This window comes from Chinchilla lanigera, unplaced genomic scaffold (assembly GCF_000276665.1).
Source record: "Chinchilla lanigera isolate Chin_1 unplaced genomic scaffold, ChiLan1.0 scaffold00002, whole genome shotgun sequence".
In the NCBI taxonomy this organism is placed as follows: Eukaryota; Metazoa; Chordata; class Mammalia; order Rodentia; family Chinchillidae; genus Chinchilla; species Chinchilla lanigera.
Window position 1 is genome coordinate 15,620,047 of NW_004955403.1, and position 24,811 is coordinate 15,644,857.

The following is a 24,811-nucleotide window of genomic DNA, read 5'->3' on the forward strand; positions in this document are numbered from 1 at the left end:
AGCCGGGTGAGCGCCCTGGAGGGCTGCCGGGAGGAAGAGGCGCCCCCGGCGCGGCTCCAGCCCCCCGCGGAGACCGAGGCGGCGGCCGAGCGGATCCTGCTCCGCGGCATCTTCGAGGTCGGGAGGGGCGGCTGCGACGTGGTGCTGGGCGAGCGCGCCCTGCGGTGGCGCCCCATTCGGCCCGAGCGCCCCGCAGGTGAGTGGGGACCGCGCCTCCACCCTCTCCGCGGGACCGGCCCGCCCTTACCTCCCTCCTCCTCCCGGGGCTCCTCCTTTGCCCCAGACTCCGCCCCCTGACCCCCCACCAAGCACCCCGGGTGGACCCTCTGCTCAGCCTCGGAGGACAGTGTGCGCCCAGGGCGGGGACGGACAGACCCCCGGCGTCGCCCACTCCGCCCCTCCACGGCCCAGAGGTTCCAGTCCAACTTTTGAGGGTGCGCTGAGGGCTGCACCGAGGTCCTGAATCCAGCTGTCACTTCGCTGACTGCTGATCCTGGAATCCCAGCCCCTCGGGGGCCCCAGATTTCCCCAGGTCTCACATTCCGCCCCTTCGGGCCCAGTCCAGTCACTTGATTTTTAACGTTGACTCTAGAATGTTGCGTGTCGTGGTTATTTGAATTTGCCTGTTACTGACTTAAAATTTTACTTAGCGAGTGTTATCTTGTTGCACATTCAAACTATATTTCAAGTCAACTAGAGATGATGTAGTGGAAAACTTTGGAATGTGGTACATGCTAAACTAAATGCAGGTTTACAAAATTAAAAGTAAAATGTCTTCCCCTGTTGGAAAACAAGGCGCAGTGTGCTATTATTTATTGCAGAACAGAAAATGTCACTGTTTTAAAGTTTTCTCATCCAGAGTCTAACAAAATGAAACCGCGTGGCAGGGACCCGGTGCTGGTGGTGAATTAAGGGTGCACTGCCTTGGATTTAATTAAAAGGTGTTCAGGTAGATTTTCTTGAACCTTTGAAGTTGAAACCTAGTTGTATGGATAAAACATTATTCTATTAGGCTTTAAGTCTGCTCGAGTTATGGGATATCGAAGTTTATAATAAACTTCAGCCCAGAAGAGCCAATTTAACCTACAATGAAGCCGAAACACTGTAGAATTAAAATGAGACATTGTATAATGAAAAGCCACACGAGTCAATGTTATAGTGTCGCAACGCACGATAAACCAAATCATGACACGAAAAAAAGAAATGCTGTTTTAGACTGAGTGGTGAGTGAGGGAAAATAAGTTTAATTAGCACTCCTGGTAATAGAATTTTAAAATATCTTGACAGTTTCACACATCTAAAGGTTACAAGTACTAATTTTTTGCTTAATTTTTCTCTTTAGTTTTCTTTTCCTTTATGTGAGTGTAACATTTTTTCTTCGTGATGAATACCTGGTATTTGAATAGTGTTGAGCCTCTAAAATTGGAGCCGCAGAAGCCTGGCTCCTGAGGAAGCAGTTCTATTTGTAGAAGAAACTAAGAGGTGTTTTACTTAGAAAGAGTGGGCAAGGAACAGGAGGTGTTAAGATGCGTTGTAGAAGAAATACTATTTGATGTTGAATTAGCTTCAATGCAGATGGCAAAAGACAAATGCAATGAGGCCAGAGAACAGAACTGTAATGCAACTCCCTCAAAGTCACAGTAGTCAGGAGGGCACAGTGTGGTAGTTAAACCACGCAAGGCCTGAGTGTTCACTGACAAAATCAAAGACCACTGGTCTTTATCTAGTTTCCATCTTGAGTAATACGCAAAGATGTGATGGGGGTATCAGCATCAAAACTGCCACTCGTGGATGGTCTCCTCAGCAGGGTAAATGAATATAACTATAGTGGTCGTGGTGCTCCTCACCCGGTGCAAGGGTGGGTTGGAAAAACAGGTGTGCACCCTTCCCTGTAGGACCAGATCTTGTGCAGGAAGCCTCCAAGGCAAGGCAGAGACTCAAAAGCACCAACACTTACCTTTGGTGTATTTTTAAACAGAAGAAATATTTTTAGTATATTGTATCTAGTCAATGAAGATGTTGATCTGATTAGCACTTGTTAACAAATATTTTGCTAATTAGTGCTGAGATACTTTGCTAGATGCCATGAATGTGTACAATGATGACCTGATCTTTGCCTTCAAGGAAATGTTACCTTTGAGGACAGACCTTGGACTCCAAATGATATTTCATCAGATAATCATTCATCGAACAGTAGCAACTAATATAGATTTTGTGAAGTGATACAAAGATCCTTAAGATATGGGCCATGCCTTTAAAGATTTGAGTGTGTTCGTAGGAGAGTGGTGTCTGCTCTTGATAGGAGTGTTGATATAGAGAAGCAATTTTCTATTTTAATTTTTACATTGAAAACTTTTTGAATTGTAAGAAAAAGCCTAGAAAAATTGAATTGTATTTTATGAAGGGTTATGGTGTTTTAGTTGCATAGGGTTGTAGCATCAAATTACCACAAACTTGGTGGATTAAAACTGAAACCTATTCTTTCACCCTTTTGGAAGCCAGAGGGAGGAAATCAAGATGTCAGTAGGGGACTGGGATACAGCCCAGTGGCAGAGCACTCACCCAGCATGTGTGAGGTGCTTCGTCCTAAGGCCACCCTTCCCCTGAAGGCCTGGGGGAGACCACTTCCTTGCTTGATCATCATGGTGTCTCCTACATCCTTTTGCTTGAGCCAGCATAACTCTAATGGTTGTGTCGCATGGGCTTCCCTTCTGTGTCTCTGTGTCCTCTCCCCCTCTTATGAGGACAATACTCAGTGGGTATAAGATCCACCCTAAATCCAGGGTGATCTCATCTTAACATCTTTAACTTAATTGCATCCACAAAGACTTTATTTCCTATTATGGTCCTTGTCTTGGTTACTTTTCTTTCATTGCTGAGACAAAATACCTGCCACCCAAAATTAAGGAAGGAAAGGTTTATTTAGCTCATAGTTTGTGGAGGTTTCAGTCCATACTTGGCTGGCTCCAAGGCAGGGTGGCACATGGTAGAGGGCAACAGTTTATTGCCGCACAAAGCAGCAAAAGCCTCAAGAGCAAAAAGGGAGGAGGGGCAGCAAGCAACCTCTTTCCCTCCCTTACATATGTAAACTATCTGCACCAGGGCAAGTGTAGCACTCACACCCATATTCCCAACATTAGACCATGAATCGATCATAAATTCTAGAAGCCTACCCCATGACTACATGAAGCTTTCCGGGAACATTGAGACACAAACCATGACAGTCCAGTTCTGAAGTTCTGGCTGGATTTGAATTTTTGTGGGAAACTGTTCAGTCTAGTAAAGGTATGATGGGAATAGGAGGAAAATTCTAGGCTAAGGTTTATTTTATTAATAAAGGCAGACTATGGGAAGCCATTGTTTGGGAACAGTGACTGAATGCCTGGTGTCATCTGTCAGGACATAGCAGGAGGACAGTATTTCACAGGCAAACGGAAGCCTGAAGACAAGGAAGGGTGAGAAGTTCAGATTTTATTTAGTAGAAAATACAAAGCTTACCTACCCTCTCTGTCTTGGTTACTTTTCTCTCATAGCTGAGACAAAAATGGCTGACTCCCAAAATTAAGGAAGGAAAGGTTTATTTAGCTCACAGTTTGTGGAGGTTTCAGTCCATACTCAGCTGGCTCCAAGGCAGGGTGGCACACGGTAGAGGGCAACAGTTCATGGGGATGCAAAACAGCAAAAGCAACAGGAGCAAAAAGGGGGAGGGGAGGCAAGCAGCCTCTTTCACTCTCTTACATTTTATGCAAACTACCCGTCCTGGGGCGGGTGTGGTGCTCACACCCATGAATCAGTCATAAACTCTAAAAGCGCCCCCTATGACTGCATGAGGCTTTGGGGGGACGTCCAGATACAAACCATAACATTCTCTTTTCTTCTGTATTTACTTATGACTCAGTTGTGGTTCACACTGTTCCTCTTTGTCCCAAGTCCCACCGTTGGTGATAATCTATTATGATCTCTGTTGGACTTCTGTCTTAGAACTCTTCCATTTTTTCGTGAATTTCACCTTCTTTCCACTTCACTTGCCTCCACTATGGCCACAGCATGGATGTTTGTCCTCTCTCTTTAAGGCCAACCCACCCCATCTCTTCAGCCTTGGGTAGGACTTGGTCTTATTTTTCTTAGGTTTCTTTCTCAACAAACTCTCACTTGTAGAGAATGAGACGTTTAGGAGCCTGCTTCTACCTGTGCCCTGCCTCGATCCTCCAAGCTCCTCAGTCCAGTTTATCTGCCACCTCCTTTCTCCCTCCCTCCAATAAGCTTCCCGAAAGTGGCTTGCTGTGGCTGCCTCTGTAGCTCACTCCTGACTTCCTCCTGAACCACCAAGACCTTGCCTTCTTCCTTCTCTCTGCTTAAGCTGCTTAGACAGAGGTTACTGACAGATTCCTCATCGCTCAATCGAGTGGGAGATTGTAGCCTTAACCTTTTTGGGTTACTTCTTCATTTGTCTTTGACTCTACTCCTTTCATTTTTGGGACAGTTTTTGTGACATCTGAGCACACATTTTTCATCTTCCCATGGGACTTCATTCTGTCTGCTTGTCAGATTTGGTCTTCCCACAGAACCTGGTCTGTTGTCATTATCCAGTGCTTTCTGTGAAATATCACCTTCTGTTCTCATCTACCTTTCAGAGTGTCAAAGATTTGGTATATCTACAGAAAGAGCAGCTTTTCTTGTTCTTTAGGAGAGTTCTTGGCATTGTATTTCATATGATTATGGAACTCTGTAGTTGTTCAGAGCCATTCGTCAGTACATTTAACTTTGCTTTTTATGTATGGGTAACTTGTGGCACAGTAATTAGGGTGAAAACTAGAATTTCTTGTAGTTCATCCTGCATGGATCATAGATTTACATAAATAAGTTGTAAATCTTTTGGCTTAATATGTGTGGACTATTTGGGAAGCTAATGGAATGTGTTATTTAAGCTAGGATTCCGAAGATAACCGCAGCCTCAGTGTCCTTTAATCAACCCTCAATTCTGTCTCCTCGGTTTGCTGAATATTTCTCAAATCTACCTTCTTTCTCTGTCCCACCAGCCATTCCTCAACTCAGGCCTTTAAGATCTCTCATTTGGCCTATTCCTTCACCACTTTTGAGCTTGTACTCAAACATTACCTTCTTAGTAAGGCTTTCCCTCATCACCTATTTAAAATTCCCTGCTGTATGCTTTCTGGATCCTATTACTGCTTATATTCTTCAGTGACATTTATCTTCTCATATACTATATAATTTCTATGGTCTGTCTACCTAACCAGCTCTCACTTTAAGAGGGCAGGGATTTTTGTCTGTAATTGTTCTAGCAGGAAATAAATGGTGCAGTCATGTTAAGGTAGCATGAAGTATTTTTAAGAAGAAATACAGTAGCCCTCTCCCCAGCCTGAGTTTTCACTTTCCATAGCTTCACTTACCCATGAAAATATTAAATGGAAAGTTCCAGAAGAAAACAATTCATAAGGATATTTTGTACCATTTTGAGTAGTGTGAAATCTTACACCACCCTGCCCCATCTCACCTGGGATAGGAATCATTCTTTTGTCCAATGTGTCCACACAGTAAATACGATCTGCTGATATCACTTAGCTACCATTTTGGTTGTTGGATCTACTGTTGTGGTTCCACAGAGCTTATATATAGGGTTCAGGATGATCTGGAGTTTCACGTATCAGCTGGGGGTCTTGGAACATATTACTGTTGGATAAGGAGGGTGGGGAACTACTATATTTATAAAAGCATAGGCAGGATGTGAGGATAGGCAACAACTCTTGGGACTTGTAATAAATGGGCAGGTGATACCATTCTTAGATCCAAAATGGCAAAATAAAGCAACAAGTGCCTGAGACTGAATGCAAAGAGATTGTATGGAAGAGACTTCTGAATAGGAGCTGTGGCCTTTGCCTCAGCTTGGCTGCTTTCTCAGTATTTTGGGAGGGAGGTGGAAACTAAGGCACCCAAACTACCTTGTCTGTCCCATACCACAGTCCAAAGCTACCTAGAAGGCAGAGGGGAAGAAGTAACATCATTCAGAGTGTGGCTTCCCAGGGCATAGAACAGGGGGAGAATGATGAATGGAAGCTGGATTAGATGGGGAAAGGCCAGATACTCCGGGTATCCATTTTGTTTATCGTCTACACCTCAAAAAGCGCCAGGCACATAAATAACCAGTATTTGTTGGACAAAAAAAACTGTGACTGCTTTACTGGCCATTTTACTTTCAATGTAGCCTATTGTATTGTAGCTTGGTTACTGTACTCCTCCTTAATGTCAGCTCCTCCTCTCCTACGGAACAGTATCTCTTCCCTCTTCTCCCCCTTTGTAAAATGTATTCTTATATTTCCTCATATCTTACCACCCCATAATAGAAAGGATTACAAAAATAGTTCTCCACATACTGTCTTTTCCTTACTGTTCCAGCTACTGGGAATTGGCTTCATTTGTGCTCACATGTTTGCATTCATTAAAACTAATGAAGATTCATTATAGTTTTTTTTTCTTTCCCTTTAGGCGTAATTGAATCTCATACACTGAGACACTGACTAAAACTTTTTCCCCATTGTATTAAGTTCCTTCAGTGTTTTTTCAAACTTTATTATTTCAGGATTTCTAACATAGGCGTTGGTCTTTACCACTGTGAGGGGCATGGCAGCGAAGTCCCATTTCCTCTGGCTGCAGGGTAGAGGTAGCACCACTGTGAGTACCAAAGGCATCATAGGTTCAGAAAATGTCTCTTTTATTGCTTGCAGTGGTGCTGATGATCTCTCCTTTAGAATCTCAGATGATGGCCATTTTACTTGAGGACTCGCACATGAGTTCATTGATTTTACTATCTAGTAGTTGTCAAACAAGCTGCCTGTGACATAGGAGGGGACAAACCTTGAAGAAAGAAGAGCAGGACCAAGTGAGGGTTTTGAGATCAGCTGTGAAAAGTCAGACAAATCCAGGTCCTGGGACTCCAAGGCTAAGGGGGCCAGGTGCAGGCCAGTGTGATCAGCTTTCCACACACCCACCCACATGGTGCCAGGAGTGAGTGCCAGGCACCAAGGAGCAGGAAGGAAATTCAGCCAGGGGTGTAGGCAGAGCACAGAGTGGTTTGCGTATTCCACACTGTGCTTGTGCCGTCACAGCTCAGGTATCTTCACAGTTCGGGACTTTCCAGTGTCATCGCCCACCTATTGCGTGGTTTTCAATCTCAACCAAGGACAAACTCCTACGAACATGTGCTTACCAAGTGGTGAGCTTTTAGTTGAAATATTATATTGACCCAGAAGATACAAGCAGTTTTATCCATTCCAAAGCAGAATATGTGTACTATCTTGTGTACCTGGATATGTTTTTATCTGCTTCCAAAAAGCAACAGCTACAGAAGGAGAGCACACTGACCAGTGGGATTAGGCTCATATCTTAGTACATTTAAGAATGACCCCCTCAGGGTTCTCTGCAACAGATGTCGGAAGCCCACAGTGCTGTCTCATGTTAGAGGCGTGACTCTTTCAAGTCTTCCTCGGTCTGCTAAAATGAGAGTCCTGAAGGGACTGACAGGTATTATACTCATTTCTGTGCCGACTTCAGATCTTCTGAGACCCACTGTGAACAGTTCTCACCACTGCCGTGTAAGATAGTCTGTGTTCATTACAAACAAATGCTGATTGTTAATTAATGACCAAATTAAAGTCACAGTTTCCTACAGGACAGTACTGTGAAGGGTGACAAAGCAGTATGGATGGGGTCTTCTGTAGCCTCCCTCCCACACCTGTCCATAATCTATTCCTATCTGTGGACTAGGACAGATTTCAGGAGTGGACACGCGGGGCCCTGAGAGCTGGTCTTTGCAAATAGCAAGATGTGTGATTGATTTGGGTAAGTCCACTAACCTCTGTAGCACCTTATTCAGCCGCAAAATGAGGGATTTCTATTATATGATCTCTATATACTATCTATTCTGGCCACCTGGGAAGTTGCGTTTGACAGACAAAACCTGGGCATTTTGTCAAATGAAAGAAATCTGAGTTCAGTTTGAGTGGTCAGTGGGGTCCACCTTCTGGTGTGCGTGCAGAGTGTTGTATTTTACAGCAGAGGCTATAAATTATTTTGTAGCACTAATGAGTTTCTCATTAGAAGAAGCACATGGGAGGCAAAGGCCTTTTGATTCCTTTTCTCAGCTCCAAGGCACTGATGAGAATCACTTCTTCCGAGCTCTTGTCTTTAGAAGAAACCATTTCCTGGAAAAGAGTTGGTCAAGGCTCATTGTAATCAGATTTTTCATGGTAGACGAAGGCAATAGCTCATCCTTTCTTCCTCTGCATCTTCTTGAAGTCTCTCTCAAACTTCTGAGCAAAGATTTTATATGTTCGCACATTAGAATATTGCGTTTCATATAATCTAGAAAATCAAAGGAATGTTTCAGCTCTTGCGGTTTACAACTCTATTTTTCCTATGCTTTTTATCTCAGGTTGCACAATTTCATGAGAAGAATTTTTTTCTTAATAAGAAAAACAAAACGATTCCCATTGCCACCCTGAGCTTAGCTGAGTTAGAGTGATGACCAGAAAATTTGAGAAAGTTTGGTTTCAAAATATGGTGCTGAGAGTGTTTCTTACCATTGTAAGAGAATCAAAATTTCTTGAACTTTAAGTTTATACAACCATCTACATACTGGAAATTTAGCAACATGAGAAGTAATTTAGAAAAATGTGAAAAAAAATACCTATTTTAAAACAACAAGAGTCAGTGATTATGTGAGACTTAGCAAAGCAGGGTATATTCTAAGTATTAATCTGCCTAAGCTGTTTGCGAACAGATGTACATGAAATAGATACCCGGTGTTCTGTTGTGTACATCCAAAGTGAGACATCTGTTGGTGGACCCCGTGGTCAGAAATAATGGAAGCAGGGGTTAACCCCCAAAATGACCGATTCCTCATGTGAATTATTAAAGGGCTAATTACTCAGTGAGACATGATGCTTTGATTCAACAGTCTACACTAGTTAATAATGAAAGTGCCTCTTTTTTAAAAAAATTGCATATTCCAGTGCTGTCAGGAGGAATTTTTTGAAGATAGTGTTGATGATTCAGGTTTGTCTAGTAACTGCATGTACTATCTGTAAAGTTTTTTTTTTTTTAATGTATTGGACAGGTCTATTTGCTATAGAAATCCTCTCAAATATTTTAGCGTTTTTTTTTTTAATATATGTTTCTTTTTTTTGGTTTTTTTTCTGGTACTGGGAATCGAACTCAGGACCTCACACTTGCCAGGCAGGTGCTGTGCCACTGAGCTAAATCCCCAGCCCATACAGAACTATTTTAGTGTTTTATAAGGTAAGTGGGTCCTCACAGCAAAGCAAATGCAGTGACTCCTCCACTCCTAGTTAGACTCTCTGCAATAAAGGGGTGCTCTGAACGAGCCCTTAGAGCTGCCACTAGCTACCTGTGACTACTGGGCACAAGAAATAAGGCTAGTGCATCTGAAGAACTGAATTTTCAATTATATTTCATTTTAATTAATTTAGCTAGTGGCAACTGCGTTAGGTAATGTAGTTTTAACCCATTGAGAGATGAAAACTGTTTTACTTCTGGACTGGGGAGTGTAGTTCAGTGGTTATGGCACTGCCAATTGTGTGACGCTTGTACTGCACAGAAGCAAACAAAAAATTTATGTTCCTCTCTTCCTGGGCCTTAGTTTCACTCTTCACTTTTATATAGCAAGGTTATTTTAAACAATTAATTCTATATAGAACTGATGTAGTCATACAATTTGAACAGTCTATTTACAGGTCAGTAAGTGAGTTCAGGAATACCGCGTGGCAAATCCCTTTAAAATATGTAGATACAAAAAAGTTTGCATTATTTTTTGTACTTTAAGTGGCTGGTTGTAAAGTTGAAGTCTTTGTATATACAAATCATTTGTTGCTCGTAGTCATTATGATTTATTGTTTGAACTGAAATCTGGCAAACATTTTGTTTCTTATCAAGAATAGCGTTTGTGAAATGGTCACCAGCCTAGCTGGTCTCCTCTGATCCCAGGAAATTCTGCAGGCTAATGTTGGTTCTGCATATGCCACAACCACAGGTTATTTCTGAATATGGTACACGGCAACGTCTGAAGACAATGTTTCCTTTTTCTCCCCCAACCCTTCTATCACCCATGAGACCTGAGGGACTGGAACTGGTGCAGAAAGAAGTTTCTCCCACGAGAGGGCCATGAGAAGGGACATCAAATGATCAGATGGGCTGGACCAAAATCAGGATCCTCTGGGGACTGTCCAGAGCAGGAGATCCTTAAAGTGAATTACAGAAATAGAAACCTGGTAAAGCTAAAGGATAAAAGAGCCCAGGCAGTCGATATGGAGAATGGAGCAGTTGGGTATACAGGAAGATAACTGTTGCCTGCACTCAGCATTTTTTTGCCCTATGTAATTTGGGAAAGTGGACTGTCCTTGTTTAGAAGGAATGTGTATAAAACTCACAGCAAGTCTGTGATGTCAGCTTTAGAATACTCCTTAGAACTTTATTGCTTATTATTACACTTCACCTATTTCCTAAATGGTTATCAGATTGTGCTTCACACACTAACAAGTCTACAAAGTTTTAAAAATAGACCTAAGACCTGCTGTACAACTAAATTCCAGCCCAGAATTGAGACTTACTGGGCCATGAATGGGGTGATACATTCTGAGTGTGAGTTCTGCTTGTGTGTGCACACGTACCTGTGTGTTGTAAGAAAAACAAAAAACCTCTTAGGAGCTGTGCCTCTGTAGATGCTCTCATGCTTTGCAAAATCAGTATGTGCTGAAGAAAGTTTGAGAGAAATAACGGAGGGGAATGGAGTTGCAGGAAATTAAACCTTGTGCTAGCTTTTGGCATATGAACCAGAAGTTGAGGATCCTTAGTGTGATAGCTGAATCCAGAGATGGACAGGCAAAGTTAGCACAGAGACATACAAAAAATAATAAAAATGAAACGGTAAGGTTTGTCTTTTCTTTTCTTTCTTTTTTTTTTCCATCATTGGCATAGTGCTGTGGGCTTATGGTAAGCCTGGGGATAAGTCTAAAATACTGCACCAGCTGGCACCGAGAATTCCTGCATGCATTCCAGGATTCTCATCGGAAGTGATGTTGTGGAAACTACTACTGCTGCTACACAACAGTACCCAGTGCTTGACTGAAAATAGCGAACTCATATTTGTGTTTACTCTGCCAGGTCCTGTGCTAAGTATCTTATCTTGTTTCCCCTTTCTGACAAGACTCTGTGGCCTGGACAGGATTTTTATCAATAAAGCCCAGAGATGTTAAATAACCTGCCCAAGGTTGCAGTAGTAATGGCATCAGAATTCAAATGTGTACCAGAGAGCATGGTACCCATGAGGTTATGCTGCTTTCTCAGACAAACAAGAATCCCCCGAATGGCTTCAGGAGTCTGTCTGGCACCCCAGGAAGTGACAGTGCACTAGCATGGTCTCTAAACCAAAAGCAAAAGCCTTTAAAACAATACCATCTGATTTATTATGGCCTTTGGACAGACTTAGACTATTCCATTGCTCTGGCCCCTTACACTTTCTGAGTAGATGAAGTAAATGAGAGAGATGCTTGGGAGTTTTTACCAAATTTATCTTATGGAAGCCTTCAAACATGCCCCAGTGTTTGTTTTCGCTATTTGCTACCCATTTTTTTTCTCTCCTCGGAGTTATTGAAAGCCATTATGAGGTCTATAATTTCATTTATGAACATACCAGCATGTGTCCCTAGGAGATAAGGGTTAAGAAATATAATCACAATACCATTCTCCCAATTTAATATAATCCTTTCTATCTTTAAATACTTGGTTAGTGTTTAGAATCTTCTGACAGTTTCCCTTTATAAAGTTAATATTCAGATAAGGTCTCCATTGTAGTTGGTTGCTGTGTCTTTTAAATCTAACCCCCAGATGGCTTTACTCTCTTTTATTTATTTATTTTTGAACAAGCTGAGTTGTTTGGCTTGCAGTTTTCCATAAGTGTTTACTGGGGGAAGCAGATTGGGTAGGGAGAGCGCTCATGTCCCTTTGCATCTGAGGATCCCCCGTGAGGAAGACTGATGAAGCAGGCTGGGGAGGGGAGAGACTCAGGCCACAGGGCAGAGCTGACGTCTTTGCTTCCTTTTCAGAGCTTAGAAATCTTGCCTCAGTCAGAAAGGGCCAGACCTCAGCTGTGCTTGGTCAGGAGTTGGGCGCTCCTGGGATGGGTGTGACCTGAGCTCTGACCAGGGTCTGGGGTGGGAAGTCAAGGGGTGGGGAGTTGAGGGTGCCAGGGGTTGGAGGCTGTTACTGTTGTTTGTAGCAGAATAGTGAGTTCTCAAAAGTGCCCAATCGAATGGGAAAAATTTAAAAAATGAGAAACCAGGATCTCATCCTATTAAAAAGCTTTGGCACAGCAAAAGAAATCAATAGAGTCAACCCATAGAGCGGGAAAAGTCTTAGCCAACTGTCCCTCAGACAAAGGACTTATATCTAAAATATATAAAGAATTGAATAAACCAGATCCAAACCACAAATGGGTATCTGAGGTGAATACACACTTCTCACATGAAGAAATACAAACGGCAAGGAAATGTACGGAGAAATGTTCAACATCAGTGGCCATTTAAAAGATGCAAATTAAAACAAGACTGAGATGCCATCTCACCTCAGAAAGAGTGGCTGTTATGAAGAAATCAACCAATAACAAATGCTGGAGGGGCTGTGGGGAAAAAGGAACCTTTCTCCACTGTTGGTGGGAGAGTAGACAGGTGCAGCCACTGCAGTGTTGAGATTCCTCAAAAAACTAGGATTAGAGGTTCCATTTGACCTCGCTGTTGCCCTTCTGAGTTTCTTCTGGGAAGAGCTTAAAAGCATCATACCACAGTGATATATGTGTGTCCATGTTTATAGCAGCACAGTTTGCAATAGCTAGATCTTGGAAACAACCCAAATGCCCATCAACAGAGGAATTGATAGAAAAGATGTGTGTACAGATCCGTTGGGTTCTTGCTGTACTCCAGGAAAGAATGGCGTCAAGAATGAGGAGAAGATAGACAAGAGACAGAAGGTGGGATCAGGTGAAGGTCCTCTCTCTCCTGAGTGAAGGAGAGGAACTGCCCAAGAGCAGTAGAATATTTATTGTAACACCCTTGAAAGGTTTCACCCTCTCTGCCCAGCAATCAGTTAACAAGCTACAAAGACTTGTTTACATGCTTCAGAGAGCTCCGTATTTTCAGAATGGCTTTGGCCGGCACATATCATTTCTTTCCAGCTTCTGGCGCTCCCAACAGATATGGTTTTTTATACAATGGAGTACTACTCAGCCATTAGGAAGGATGTATTTGAGACATTCTGGGTAAATGGATGCAACTTGAGACCATTCTCTTAAGTGACATAAATCGGACTCACATGTGTAAATATCACATTGTCTGTGAGAAACATAAACAGTGTGAGAAACATAAACAGTAAATAAGATCCAAAATGTATAATAGATAATTGTGAAATGGGAAGAAATTGTCCAAAAGGAAAGAGTAACTAGGGAGAGGGAAGGGGGAAAAAAAGGAAGGGGAAAGGAAAACAAAACAGGATAAAATGGAAACAAAGCTTTGAAAGTCGGGTGGAGGAATGGGTTTTCCAGGAGAGGAGGGGAATAGGACAAAAACAGGAGTAAAAATATATCATGTACAGGTACAAATTCCCTGTGATGAACATGGTCATGATATGTACCTAAAATGTATCAATAAACAACATTTGAAAAAAATAGCTACACACAGAGGTATATACAAAAAGTGGGGAGGTACTCCAGCAGCCACAGTGATGTGTGAGGTACACTACTGTTGCGAATTCAGGCTTTTAAACAAAAATACTGCTCACAGCAGTGAGTAGTGTTACCGGTTTTCACATTTGTCCATTTGGAAAGTCTGTAGCATGGGAACCCCTTCGACTTAGCTGCTGGGTTCTTTTGTCAGCCCCTCAGCTGGCTCTCGCTGCCTGCTTGATTTCTGGGATGGTGAAATATTCAGGCTCCCAGGGAACATTTTATGCCTCATACGGGGAGTCAACACTGTCACTACTTCTTTTTTGCCCAGAGGCACTCAGAAACCAGTCTTAGCACTAACCATGCCTACTGCTAAAACTTCTGTTACTGGCCCTTGATACTTAGGTTTTTCAGAGAGCAAAGCTTGAAAGGATTTTTTTTTTTTTTTTGGTGTGGTTTTGTTTTCTTTTAAATAGAAAATACATTATAGATTGGGAGGATACTTTTAATTTAATTCAGAACTACAGCACTTTTTTTCTTTGAGTCCTTTCTCCAAATCTTTAAATCCTGATTCCTAAATACAACAGGATCACTACTAATTTTTTCTCCTGCATTGCATATGTAGCTACAGAGAATAAAATTATAGCACCAGATCTACCATTGACAGTGTAATGTCTGAAAATCTTCCAAGGTCGTTCTGCAATTATTTTGTTATTCATAGAGTATGTACTACTAGGGAGGTAGTGTCAAATTGCTATGTTTTAAAAACATGGAATAATTCTTGTCTGAAGTTAAATATCTTCAGCTTGATACAGCAAGTTGTTTCATTTTTGTTTTTTATTTTTAGGCATTTCTTAAAATCTAATTTTCTTCTATAATTATGTAAAATACTTATAATATATGGGTCAAAGTCAAACCTAAACATCTGACTACATCTAAATTGCATTCTAAGCAGTATAACTTCTGCCTGTGTCTCTTTGACATATTTTCTTCTTTCCCACAACAGGTAAGGCCATAAGGGCAACTGGGATGTGGGAAAAATGAAGGAAAAGAAGGAGAAATTTTGTATGTATGTATATACAGGATAGTTAACATAGTTGTTCTACTGTCTTCTATTTCTTTGCTGAAAGAAACTGTCAGTGAGTCCCTGTTTGATCAATATTGCATGTCTCTGTTTTCATGAGAAACCACTTTGAAGATATCAATATGTAATACAACAAGCATTGTTAATTTCCTAAAAACTTTGTTTGTAACTCTGTATTGTCTGTACTGTTCTTTTGCAATTTTGTAAAAGGTTGTCTGTCTGTTAATGTTTTCCTCCTTTTATTTTTAAAATAAAATTTTAAAAAAAGAGGTAAGGCCATGTGTTTTTTCAAGTTTTTGATGACTTAATTTTTAGTTTTTAAAAATTTTTTTGTGTGTGGAATTCTTTTTTTATTTTAAAGAGAATAAAAAACAATAAAAATGCTACAGAATTTCAAAACAAGATGAAATTAACATTGTTATATTGCGTATTGTTATCTTCAAAGTAGTTCAGATTATCAAATATAGGAATGCAAAATTGATCCAACTATTAGACATTAACTGTCCCTTTTAAAAAATGAATAGAAATTAATAGTACAAGTATCTTAGCTATCTTGTATATATATATATATTTTTTTTTCCCTTCCCTCTTTCTTTTCTTCTTTTCCCCATCCCAGTCGTTCTTTCCTTTTGAGCAGTTTCTTTCCCTTTCACAATATCTATTGTACCTTTTGGATCTCATTTACTCTTTCAGTTTCTTACACGAGGGAGACAATACGATGTTTACACATGCAGGTCTGATTTATTTCACTTATAAGCATTTATTTAAAAAGTATATTTCTTTTCATTATCTACCTTCTTAAATATGTGGCAGCAGACATCCTTTTTCCATCTTGATATCTTTTCCATTTAATAATACGCCTGGCAGATCACTCTGTGACACCATAGTGATTGGCCTTGTTCCCTTTTATGATTGCACAGCAATACAGTGTGCAGTAAACACTGCAGTTACTGAAGCAGCTCCTTGTTGAAGAGTTTGGGTTGTTGGAGTCATTTCTGGTGTTGCAGAGAGCAGTACAAGTACTAGAATGACCTATGTCTCCTCCTGCTATTCTCTGAGTGTGATTATTGAGATAGATTCCTGGAAAAGGAACTATTGGATCAAAGGATAAATGCCTGTGGAGTTCTGCTCAGTAGTATATGTTCCTCAAAAGGATTGTACTGTTTTTTTTTACTATCATCATTGTGTAAGGGAATCTGTTTCTTGAAAGTTTCTTCAAAATGGTAAACTATCCAACTTTTTAAAATCAAAGAAAAATAGTATCACAGCATAGTTTTATGCATTTCTTAAGTTTTTCATGTTTTTAGCTTTTTTCTCCTAACATTTAGCACATTTGTGTTGTGTGCTGGGGTCTGATAGGTACCAGGGACAGTATAAATCAGTTTGATACAGTTTCTACCTAAAGGTACTCAGTCTACAGGAAGCCATATCTGCAAAAGAGTAACTGTGGGGTCTTTTTTGTACAGTTGAGGAGTTATTGACAGTGTATTACAAATGATTGTGGAAAAAATAACTAAAATGGAGAAAAAATAATTCCTTAAGTGGGCAGAAAGGGATGTTAGAAAGAGCAACAGAGGTGGGTGAGGGGGAATTTGAATGCAGGTCCTGAGTTCTGATTCAGAGCTAGCAACATAAGCAAGGGCTAAGGAAACTGTTCACAGAGTAATATTTTGAAAACAAACAAACAAACAAACAAACAAACCCAACAACAACAAACAACTCAGGCACGCATGCTTTGCCTTATTTGGTGGTTTGTGACTACTCAGTAGCTTATGCAGGGCTTTCAGTACCATGCTAGGAAGTTGTCTCAACCTGAGTGTTGAACAAATAAGGTACAAAAGAACAGTGTTAATAAAATCTGAGTTTTAAAAATTATCATTGTAAGTGACTTGGACCTTTAGAGAGACGATTTTGGAGCAGGGTGGCAGAATAGATTCTCCGTGGGCTTCAGAGTGAGGAGCCCAATGCTAGCTACACAGCAGATGATCATGAGGTGGTTTGTAACACAGGGCGAAGGGAGAGCAGAGGGTGGTTGGAAGGGGTCTTGTTAAAGACAATTTGAAGAGTGTGGTTCTTGAAGAAGAGAGAGGAAACAGTGGTGCTTCTGAGACTTTTTGGTCTGGGGAACAGGAGGGATAGTGAGTCCTGTAACAATTCTCAACTCTGCAATCAGAAGCATCTTACTTGAAATGTATCTCCCCAAGCCTAGCGTCAAATGTGCCAGCAGCTAGCAAAGCGTCCAACAGGAGGGGCATAGCTAGAAAAATGCGTGCTCTACAGAGTTTGTTCCCGAAGGGCTGTAAATTGAACTCCATCAAGAATAAGATCTGTGCTTTCTGTGAGCCTCGGGCTTTCTGCTGATGAGTCCTGTTCCTTATTAGACTGTAAGCTGCTTAAAAATACGCATAGTTTAAAGCTTTCTATTTTCAGAAAATATCACTCATTAAATGTTAGTAAATGGTATTAGGTATTAGGTATTGCCAAAAGGTAAAAAGTCCATGAAATAGTAATTTGTAAATATGTCAATTATTATATGTAGAAAATAACTTTTTACCATTTTACACTCAGAAGAGTTTACTTACCTAAAATCTCCATGTTGGTATTTTTTGTCTAATACAAATAATTAATATGTACTCCAAATTAAATTTCCAACTTTACTTAGTGATATAAACACATAATTCAAAGCACTTTTTAGTATTCATCTGTGCAAGAGGAATAAGATCAATATAATGGAACAGCTGTGAGCGTGTATTGGTTTTCTTATATTTTAAGTATGCTTTCATGTTTTGAAAGTGTAAAGGGGTGATAGCATATCTCTTGTTGTGGCTTTCATAATACAGATAAAAATTTACTACAGTTAAAATCTTGGTGGATGTATTACATTTTAAAAGTCATAGCCCACTTATATGTAAATATCTAAATATTTATAGTAAGCTTTTTTTTTTTAAAGTAGAAACACTTTCTCCTTTTCAAATCAGTTTCATTGTTTGAATGTTTTACATTAGGACCAAACCTACTGTTACTGGAAATATCTTGGAAACAAGCAAGTATCTTACGGGTGAGCTTTATTTTTTCTGACATCTTCTTGGTACTTGCGTACATTCTTAAGAGCATGCCAATTCTTGCATCCAGTTCTTTTTCATGGAAAATATGAACACTGAAATCCTAAATTTATAACATGAGTCCCAACAATTAGTATGGAAACCTGGGGATGCCTTTTGGCTTTGACTTTTCCGAGACCTTTAGACAGTAACATTTACTTAACATCCATTATGTCCATTACCTTCTTTTGGGTGATGTGACTAGTTCCAGGGAAATATTGTAGAAGATCTCTGCCTCCTGAGATTAATGGTGATAATATACTTCCTATGTTATATGCTACTTTGCGTTAAAATAATGATTCAGCCACTACCTATTGCTTAACTAGTAGACCGAGGAGACCAGGATGAAGCCATTGGTGTTGAAGTGAAGAATTTTTGTTTGCATCCTAAACTAACCAAACATTGTCAATGGCTTTGAAAATAGTTACTATCTTCATGCTTGTTCTTGGGAAAACTAAAAAAAATTCAGTAGTTTCTCTAAAAACTTTGATTTACTTGCTTGATTAGTGTTCCTCCATTAAAAAAGTCTCAATAAGATCGGCTAAAAGCAAACTCTGAAAATTCAAACTATCATGTTCAGTTTATTGTCCAATAACATTTTGCTCTGGACATAGCCTTCTAATTTTGTTTTTTCACCTTTGTGAATCAGTGGTCATTCCTGCCTCTACTGATGCTCTTTTGTCTGCTCTTACTGTTGCAACATAATGTGTTGTGCATTTGATACGGATATTGCCGTATTGCCATAAGGCGCTGCTATTATTTTAGACACCAACTGATTCTATGATAGGGTCAGATTTCTTTAACATATGCTTATGTTTTTGTAGAAATGACCCCAAGAAACATCTGCTAGTTTTGTGTTGGTATCTACTGTTTCTTTTTTAGAATTTGACTTGTCACTTTTAAATATGTGAATCTACGGTATTTCACTAGGTTAGGTTCCTTTTCTGAATCTCATGCTGTCGATGTTAATTAACAATATCGAGTCAGTGGTTTTACAGCATAATTCAAAGAGAAACAACTTACTTGTACATGTTATATTAAAAATACCTTTTCATGACTTTTAACTTCTGTGATATCTTAAAATAGTAATGTTCTCTTTTAATGGCTCTGTTAGGATCTAAAATTTTAAGCTCAAAATTGCTTTCTATTGGACCTGAAATTATTTGTTGACCTTACTGAAAATGTGTCATAGTTGTGTTATATCACTCGGTGGTCCATATTCTGGGCTAGTTGCTAATCTTTCTTACTGTCTTTGATGAGTGTGGAAGGGTAAGCAAAGAAAACAGAAATGAAGTTTCTGTAAGGTTATGAAATCTTTGCTCTTGGAACTAGAGAAACTTGTCGACTAAAAAGCTGTTGATTATACTAGAGTTTGGGTCCTTTCTTGAACTCATTTTGTCATGCTCTCAATCAAGAATGGCAGTAATCAGGGATTTAATTGTCTGACATTTCATCTTTTACTTTCCTCTTGATTTTCCCTTACATGTTTTTAATGTAGCTGTTTATTCTCAGAAAGTATTATAGCTGGGCCCAGTAGCACACACCTGTAATATGGGAAGCTGAGACAGGAAGGTCACAAGTTTAAACTCAGCCTGTGCCACTTAGTTAAACCTGGTCTCAAAATTAAAAAGATAAAAAGGGACATATAGCTCAGTGCAAAGATCCTTAGTCCAGCCATCAAAATGGAGGATAAAAAAACTAATTCATGGTATTTACATGAATTTAGAATATCAATTAAGTGAAAACAAAAAATGTACTATGAGTAGAAATATTTGTCAGTGTTTTCTACTGCAAAATGAATAGTCTTTTCACCTTCCTTTATTTTTTTAGAGGACATTATCAGTGACATTTTGTGTTACCCCACACTTAATACTAACCTTAAACCCAGTAAAATAATTACATTAAAGTGGCACAGCCCTTCATTGCAGTATATTCTTATGTTGTTAAGCTAACTAGGAAGGGCACCTTTGCTTTCTACTCCTGCCTTCTCTGTGCCCATCACTGGCCTCCCTCTGGCTGTGAACATGTCATTTACATCCCCATGCTCAGTCAAGTCACCCTGGCCGCTCTCCTCCCCTCCTGTCCCTTGGGTGGCTTATGTCATCAGGACTACCTTCTGTCCCCCTGCTTGCCAGCCCTTGGCTGAAACTGAGCTGTGGTTTTTGCCAGTTACCTTAGACGCTGGGCCTCCTGTAGCTCAGCTTTGTCTTCTGCTCTCTGTGTGTCTTTGGCTCCAGAACTCTACCTTTGGTGGTGATGGCATCACTGAAAGCTTTAGATAAAACCCAAGTGAGGCTGTGCCGGGTGCCTAAGTAGCTTTTTTTTCAGACCTGAAATAGGAGAACCAGGGGCTTCTTTGTCCAGTGTGAAAAACATTTGCCTCAGCCCTCTGGGCCCAACATTCAACCATTTCAGTGGACTGGTGTGCTGGATCCAAAGGGGGGTGTAATTTCCCCAACTTGGGGTTTAGTTTCCATCTGTACAAGCGGGGCAGGGCCAAATAAGGGAAGCACCCAGTGGCTGGACTTTGTCAGAGCTAAGTATCCTTCACCATCCAGTGCATCAGAGGAGCCAATAGGAGGGGAGGACATTCATGCAAAGGGTCTTCAGGTCCTGGCTATGCCTGGAGAAAAATTTAAACATAAAATATGGTTCAACAATTTTCACTTGATTCTTAATACTCCTTGTAATTTTTGCTGTTAGGTTTTAGTGGATTTTGTAGGTACTACTGTAGGGAGTGGGGGAAATGGAGATATATTTCTATTAACTTTGTGTAGTGCCGTGTATGACACACTGAACAGGTGGGCTCGTAATTGTTCACTGATGCTCTTTTTAAAAAGTCAATTATATCATGGGAAATTGAATAATAGCAAAATTAATTTGTTTAAGCATTCTTTAGGACATCTTGCATGCATGTTCACTAGAGAAACATTGGGTTTTTTTCCTTAAAGGACAAGGCTTTGTTTTGTTTTTAATAAGACACACTCTTTATAATTAAAACAAAATCCCAGTGTTAAGGGATTACTGTTTTAAATAACTGAATTTCTTTCCTTTGTTTCTCTGATCCCTATATATGAGAATAAATCTAGCAGTGATTTAGGATGATAAATATTTTCAAATTAAAAAGTTGTCTTAACCACTGAATTTTAATAATGCCTCTCAGAGTTTACGGATGATGATGTAGAAGTGAAGTAAGATCAGGTATTTATTTTGGACTTGGGAATGTCCAGGACAAAAAATTATTTAAAAGGAACAGAGCTAAGGACACACCTTTAAAATAGTACTGTATTTATTTTTGCAATAAAGTATTCAAAATGTAACACTTATTAGTCACATAATTTTATTTAATCCTGTCCTCAAAATGCTAAATTTAGTACTTTTATGTTTCTCATTTCAGATAAATGGGTTTGTTTGAAGATGGTTTAATTTAAACGTGGTTAGGGTTAAAAGGATACAGGGAAAAGCAAACTGTATGCATCCAGCATTGCTACTTCTAGGAAAAACTTGTTGCATCAACTTCAGTCCCCCTTCCTTCTCTTTTTCTTTCCATATTGCAGAGGCTTCATATGAGGCTCCTAGATCAATGCGTGACCCCATCAGGTTGGGTGGTGAGAAGGGAGAATGCTTTGCTTGAAGCTAAGTCTTTCTCTATAAGGGACCGTCTTAAAACCTTCCCTTCACTCCTTAAATCAGATTTTGAGCTCCTGGGGAAGAGGCTGTGTCAGGAGTTCAATGAGCAGGGCATGAATTAGGGAATGACTGAAAGTCCACTTCTGCATGGTCACTTCTGGCTTTGATGTCCTTTTTCAAACCAACCCATTTCTCTACCTAGTCTTTACTTGGAACTTTTCAATCATAGCTATATTAGGTGTTCTGGATTTGAAAGCTGAAAAAGGTGTGGGCTCTGGTTCCAACACAAGATTTTTGAAGACCCCGTAGAAATACAGGAAGAAAATATCAAGAGCTTCTGAGAGATTTATGCTGTGACCAAGGAATTTGAGAAATATTGCAAAGGATACTTTCCGATCTTAAACAAAATTCTCAGCTGTCTTTATCTCCCTCACTAGACTGTATCACATCTCTTGCTATCTTGACGAATTGATACCAAATACAATTTGGTGGTTTTCCAATATAACTCCAGCATTCTAATTAATAATAAACTAAGCAGTTATTTAGTGTTCACATTTGGAAATGTTGAACAGAGATGGGAATGAAAGAGCGATGATCAGTGTCTCTGTCGGCCATGTTTTCCTTGACATGATGATAAGCCAGTAGATCACTCAGTGAAGAAGTCAGGCACGCTAACGCAGACATTGAAACTGAAGCAAGTTAAGGAAAGTTGGTTTGAGTCATCTAGGACTGCTCTAACGGGATACTGCAGACTTCATTGCCTCATTTTCTCACACTTCGGAGGCTGGAAGTCCAAGGTGAGTGTGCGCTCTGGGTTGGTTTCTGTTGGGGACTCTTCTGTGCCTCCTGACTGTGTCCCTACATGGCCTTGACTCTGTTACTTCTGCTTTAAAGATACCAGGCCTGTTAGGTTAGGATCCCACTGTTACAACATCATATGACATCTGTTGTCACCTTAAAGGCACTGTCTTCAAGTACAGGTCATCCTGAGTTAACATCTCAACATACAAACTTTGGGAAATACGGGTTAGTCCATTATAAAGTAGATTTACTGTGGTGTTTAATTAAGCCTTTTCCACTCCTGAAAGTGGGTGTTACTCCTCCCCAGGTTTCTGTTAGTAGTGAAATGATGCCTTTAAAAACTTAATATAGTGGTCAGTGTACTAAAAACTATATAAAACATTGTGAAATAAGAATTGTTAGGGCAGTTGAGTGAGCTAAAACATAGCAAAATGATTTCAAAAGTTGGGTTTTTTTTTTTTCATTTTATATTTATTTTCTCAACTCGAAATCTCTGTAAAATCATACAAACTGGAGAAATAGCGGCAGTACCAGCTTTCTTTTTCTTTTTTGGTCTTCTGAGATGGGGTTATACTATGTAGTCCAGGCTGCCCTTGAATTCATGGTGATCTTCCTGGCTCAGCCTCCCAGATACTGGGCTTACAGGTGTGCCCACTGTGCCCAGCTAGTACCACCTTCCAAGTTAGTGAAATATGTTCAATGCCATGAGCATTGTCATGAGTTTGCTTGTCCTTCTTATAAAGTTTTCAAAGAGTGTGATAAACTCATAGCTGTAATTTTTGTCTATTACTAAGATTGGGGGCAGGTTATTCTGATTCGCTTCTACATTGACTATGTGTTTCATAGTTTGATACTAAAATCAATGTTTCCTTATCGCCATACCTTCCTGGTAAATCTTGCAAATAAATAACATTTTGAGAGTGCTTAGGACACTTCTTCAAGTCTAAGCAATTCACTTGATTCTACAGTTAGAAGGCTGGCCTACATTTACAACTAAAACCCTTTGCTGCTGGCTACCAGTACTGCTGGTACTCTTAAAGGGTGAGATACAGAAAAGAGGCCACCGATACTTTCTTTCCTGTCCTTGATCGTAAGTGATTGCCTTTTATTGTTAGGTGATATGCTTCTAAAAGACAACCGAAGAAGATAATTCTCTAAGATTCTTACATAAAATCATACGAAAGATATTTTTCAGACTCACTGAGTTGTGATATTGAAAAATTATAATCTTGTCAAACCATGATCTAAATGCAGATTCAAATGAGTTCGTTATATTTTGAAATAGAATTAGCCTTTAATTTTGATAAATACTGCTTTTTTAAGTCATCTGAGTATTTAAGCTTTTACTATCTCAGCCATTCCCTCTAAAGTAGACATCGAAGCATGTCCTTATCTTGGTTTCACAAGGCTCTGAAAATGGAAAGCAACAGATGTTATACCCGGTGTAATTATGGGTATCCTGGAAACACATCTTTATAAAGTGGGATTGGTTCTTGGGAAAACAAAAATTTGGCAAACAAAGGGCACTACCTTGCTGATCTCAGCAGTAATTACTTGGTCTAGATTATCATAATCTTTTGTGGGTAGTATCTGCGTGCATGTATTGGAAAAATAATATAATTCTAAAACACGCTAAAAGGAAAATGAATTTGAGGAAACTTTAACTTATTGATCCCCTTAAAGAAGAGGAAAAAGCTCTTAATTTCTGTGATTGAATGCTCTTTCAGTAGCCTTCTGGAACAGGTTTCCATGATCCTAGAGTCAATATATATTGGTTTTGAGGCTTTCGACCATATCATTTGTAGGTTACTGCCTTTTTGTTAATGCCTGCTAAAAATGGAGGATTTTAAACGAATAGACCAGTTTGTCTTCAAATAGTCCAGCAACTTTCTGAACCCTGAGATTCACAGTTCTTTGTACCAATGACTGTCCTTTGGCAATGGCTTTTGTCATCTTTGATCTCTTCACAGTGTTTTGTCCCAGCATCCACCCTGTTCTTCCTCCTAACAGAGGAGCAGGACACACTGCTTGGGTCAGTGCCACGGAAGAAGGGTGAAGCCATCACACTGAGAACCAGTGTATAGACCATTTAAGTGTGCACCTACACAGAGTAAAGGCGCTCACACGAGTTTCAGAAGTAGACTGTGTCGCTTTCTCCATGTCTGAATCTTAAAGAATTTGTCATCGGTCTTGGTCTGCATGTCCACTTACCATCCAGATCATCTAAATGTTGTCTATATTTTTCACAAAATGATTTTCAACACAGTAGAAACCTGCAGGACAAACTAATTATGCTATAAGGCTACCGTGAAATAATGTGCTTTGTGTCTTTTTCTGTGTGTTGTAGGTGATGTGTATTTCTGCTGTTGTTGATGATAAACTTACAGACATGCCATCAACTGGTTTCAAGGTTTTAGTAGTTCCTTCACCTCTACGCTTTGGCTGTGT

The 24,811-nt window shown here is 39.9% G+C and overlaps 1 protein-coding gene across 1 annotated transcript in view; it reads left to right on the top strand.

Annotated features, from left to right (window-relative positions):
* Window positions 1-24,811, top strand: part of Cerkl (ceramide kinase-like) — a gene marked incomplete at its 5' end in the record, with an annotated part of 107,911 nt that continues 83,100 nt past the window's right edge. The window contains 1 exon segment of the mRNA XM_013512521.1: window positions 1-196. Within this exon segment, the coding sequence (XP_013367975.1) occupies window positions 1-196 (196 nt within the window).